Raw genomic sequence first — 4,636 nt, forward strand, 5'->3', positions numbered from 1 at the left:
ACAAAATCGTTAATTATCAACAGATTGTTTATATACGTGCAACAAAATGAAACACTATTTCGCACTTGACCCCAGAACGGTATGAAACATCTGGCAATCCGCCAACACAAATGCACGTGTCTGGCCCTCGGTGTTATTACAGCATTTTACGCTCAATTGTTGTTTGAATTATCCGCAATTTAAAATAGATTAAGTTTATGGATTTTCATAAAGTGAATATACTTTACACAAAAACATTTTATGAGTAAGATATATTGCTTTTGGTTTTTCTTTACAATTGAAGTATATAATTTATGTTCGCACTTGTCAGTAATTTAAATTATAGATATGGTATATCCTTCCGCTCACACTCGTGGAATATGACATCACAACACCTTGTTCGCACGTGATTCATCTGCACATGGTTCGGTACACGTTTCTCTCTGTGAATGGTTCGTGTCATCTACTGTTGAGTACTTTTATTAAAAATATAATGTACTTCGAATTGAATCTCAGCTTTATTCGTGACTTTTGTTTTCATTAATAAATAAAAAATTAAATTAGTATAAATGCACAAATGAAACGGGTTTTCTGAGAGCCGTTTGCCTTTCCTCTTGCGTGAGAATTAGGAGGGAGTGAAAACCCATTAATCTAAAAGCCGATATATATTGGGCAAAAAAAAAGCACCGCCTACTGCTAATTCACTTTCGCGTTGTCATTGGGTGTCTAACGACGATTCGTATGACGTTTACAGTAAGACCTCACACGTAACTTGTGTCACATGCTTAGGTTTAGTCATGCTCTGAATCCCTGTTTTTCTCTAAACTGAATTGCTTGATTAAATCTTCTGATTTACTGTTTTATCTCCCAGAGTTGTCTCTTTAAGTACATTAACTAAGATTTGGTTTAACTGTAATTATATGTGGCATTAAAGTAGTGGAAAACGGTCGACTAGTTACCTCAATTCAAATACTTACTACGTCAATCAAATCTACCACGTGGTGCGACGTGACTTTCGCTATACTGATTGTTTTGATAGCCTCCCGCCATTTTGAGATGGTCTATTGTGTGAGTGGTCAGGAATATGTCGCGGTTAGCTCTGTTTTATGAACATTTTTCGCTATAATTGTTGTTTTGGTGGATAGACAGAAGAGTTTGAAATATGAGCCTCGAAACTTTATTAGAAGCAGCAAAATATTTAGAGTACAAAACTCAAGCAAAGGCACGTGGTAAGTACAGTTTTTTTCATTGATCTTGAGGGGAGGCGACAGAAGCGAAGCTGTTGGAAGGAATATCGCGCTCTCACGCGGCGTGATATATAACATGATCTTCTGTGTTATGTTTTCTTAAGATTATAAATTGCAACATATACCGTAGTTTACAATATCTTATATGGCAAGCTTTCCGATAAAATGAGCCGTTATTTTATTTACACTTTACAGGTGTTATAATATTGGTTAAGAATATTTATAACTAATAAAATACTTTTGCTTCAATAAATTATAAATATAATCAACTCTTTTCACTACTCCTTCTTAACTTATTGTATAAATCACATGAGTTATAAAGAAGGTCGTGATGTGAAAAGTTTAATCACTTCTACGTCGTGTTAAAAGTGATTATTTTTTATAATCTCAGGAGAAGAACCACGTGATTATCAAACGTTCGCTAACTTCTCTACCGTTGGTGCCAGTGCACACCCTTCGTGCCCGCCTGCTAACCAAACGATTAAAATCTTGCCAGAATCTCCAGAAGACTGCTCGTCATCTCCAACCAGTCAGGATCAAGTGGATGAACAAAAAGAAAAACGTAGAACTGGAGGGTTAGTGAAACGTTGGAAATATTTAGTTTTTGACAAGACAAGAATATAGATTAGTTTATCATATTTCATAAAGTCGTGATGATTTACACAAAATTATGACGCCGGTATTACGGTCTCAGTGGCAGGGTTGCCAATATTACATTTTTTTTTTTATTGATAGTAAATTTCAGTCAGTAGATTTCTGTGTAGTTTAAAGCAGAGTGTGAGATATTTCAAACCGATTCAGATATTACAAATGTAAGAATTGTTAAGATATTACAACAAAACACACGGGCGATAATGTACTTAAGAGTTATAGAAGTCCGACTGACCCGCTGATTGCGAGGTGTGGTTACATTCATTGACCCCAGGACGTAATAAGCAAGAACGCTAACAAAAAAACTGGACGAACGTCTGCATGTCAACTGTTGAGTCAACCAGCAGGCCGTATGTAGCTCGGACGTCGCGGCTCCCGTTTCTGTCTTAACGTCCATTACGCCAACTCTTACGATACAAAGGCTATTTTCAATATATCGCACAATTATTTCAGACCTCTAAGTTGTTTTATTGTACATTTTAAAAGGGTCAAATGTGAAGGAATTCAGTTTTCAAAATTAAGAGTGTTTCATAACACTGTTCGAAGAGGCAAAAAATGTATATTTCATGTAATTATTGCTATACGGTTTGACAATGCGTATAGTAAGAGCCGGAAAATTATATGGCTCTCCCAAGTTGTGCGTAAAAATATTGTTATAGAACACACACACATCAGGAATACGTAGCGGAACATGTGTTCATACCACACAGAAAAATAATTTTTTTATTACAAAATTTGCACCATTTTGTAATTGACTTTTCGGTATATATTGTATCGTTTGTCACAGCTTTAATTTCTAATGACTTAACTATATATATGTAGAAATGCAGGTGTGAAGAACAGTATATAGGGAGGTGGAGTGTGAGAGGCACGTGACACCGGTTATTCATGAAAAGTTAGGCGACTGTATATTCAAAAAAACTACTTTCAACTTGACTTTTGAAGAAAATTTGAAAAAACAAAATAAAAAAGCACGTTAAGTGAGTTGTAAAAACTCGTAATTTAAATTCAGACATTTGTTGTGGTTTGTAGTTTTACCTTAACACTCTGGTGAAACTTATCCGGTCCCCAGTGGCCTAGCGGTAAGTCTCGGATAACCCATGTGCTTAAGAACAAAGAAACAAACTAGCTTAGAAGGTTATATTCTTTGTCTCTCTCTGTGTGTTCGGGGATTCATGGTTCGCTGCCCATTGCTACAAAAACGCGTTACGCCCTTTGTGGTTGTGTGTATGCTTCAAGGGTGACGGTTAAATCCCACTACTCTGTTGTACACAAGGTGAGCATAGCCCTACTGTGCGATAAATGAAACGGAACAACGTCACTACCGGTCGAGGGGCCTTTTTTGTTACCTGTTATCTCTGGTACCAGCCTTTTTCTCCAAACATCTTGTTCATATTAATCAGTGTTAACAACTGGTACCGATTTGTAGCTGATTTACGCCGGGCTTGAAAGGTATTCGACAGCATTCTGTCGCGAAATTTGATGAAGCTATTTTCATATAAAAAATAACTCAATTTTCGTATTCATAACCAATTTCGGGAGTTTATCAATAAAAGCGTTATTCCGTGCACGCGAACCGCTTCTGTTGATCGCTTCTTTATATTCTCGTTTATATATGTGTAGTTTGTGTTGTTTTTTTAATTTCGTACAAAGCTACACGAGGGCTATCTGCGCTATCCGTCCCTAATTTAGCAGTGTAAGACTAGAGGGAAGGCAGCTAGTCATCACTACCCACCGCCAACTCTTGGGCTACTCTTTTACCAATGAATAGTGGGATTCACCGTCACATTATAACGCTCCCACGGCTGAAAGGACGAGCATGTTTGATGGGACGGGGATTCGAACCCGCGACCCTCAGATTGCGAGTCGAGCGCCCTAACCACCTGGCCTGCGTAGTTTGTAAAAGAGGGTGTCTCCATGTGCGACTTAATGTTCAAAACTCTCAGGGAACGTTATATATTTTAAGAGGCCTCAGGGTCTAATTTGGGATTACGACCGACAATGTCGTTAACATGAAAAACACATTCTAATCTTTATAAGAAAGATCGTAAAAAGAAAATATTTAATTAGCTACATTTGTTATCAGGTTGTTGTTGTTTTTTTTTCTATTTTCGCTCTAAGTAGATAGCTTTCTCTGATTTAAAGTTAATATTAATTATGGGTTTCTTTTCAGTATTAACGAATACATTAATAATATTTCCACTGATTAACTCAGGGCACTAAAATTGATAAACCTAATTAGGAATTTAATGATTGATAAACCTAATTAGGAATTTAATGATTGATAAACCTAATTAGGAATTTAATGTACATTTGAATTAAAATTGAAAGTTTTTTGTTTTTTTATTTCTGTTCTGTATCTATACGATACATTTTTGTAATCCGAGTAATGTAGTCGCTATATAAGTTATGTTGCTCCACGATCGCTTAATTAACACCTTAATCAACGCATTGTACCTTAAACTTCGTTAAACCGGAAATGCTAGATTTCGCTTTGTTTGTTTGTAGTTAAGGGCAAAGCTATATAATGGGCTATATTTGATGTGCCCACCGCGAGTATCAAAGCTCGACTTTTAGCATTATAAGACATCGGACATGTCGCAATGATTTGTGGTTGGATTTCACGGGGAAAAAAAATGATATTTTTGTAAAATATTCGCACTACGTTAAATGGAGCATGAGAATGTTTTTTGGAATTTTTTAAAAATTTTCGCCGCACTACGTTAAATGGAGCATGAGAATGTTTTTTGGAATTTTTT

The 4,636-nt window shown here is 36.2% G+C and overlaps 1 protein-coding gene across 1 annotated transcript in view; it reads left to right on the forward strand.

Moving 5' to 3' along the window:
* The first annotated feature begins 707 nt into the window (after window positions 1-707).
* The window catches only part of LOC106468990 (mucin-2-like), a 19,961-nt gene continuing 16,032 nt past the window's right edge, over window positions 708-4,636 (forward strand). Inside the window, exons 1-2 of the mRNA XM_013929443.2 lie at window positions 708-1,208; window positions 1,618-1,801. Coding sequence (XP_013784897.1) covers window positions 1,142-1,208; window positions 1,618-1,801 — 251 coding nt within the window. The 5' untranslated portion in view covers window positions 708-1,141. The remainder of the gene's footprint in view (window positions 1,209-1,617; window positions 1,802-4,636) is intronic.

The sequence above is a fragment of the Limulus polyphemus genome, unplaced genomic scaffold (assembly GCF_000517525.1).
Source record: "Limulus polyphemus unplaced genomic scaffold, Limulus_polyphemus-2.1.2 Scaffold3250, whole genome shotgun sequence".
Taxonomy (NCBI): domain Eukaryota; kingdom Metazoa; phylum Arthropoda; class Merostomata; order Xiphosura; family Limulidae; genus Limulus; species Limulus polyphemus.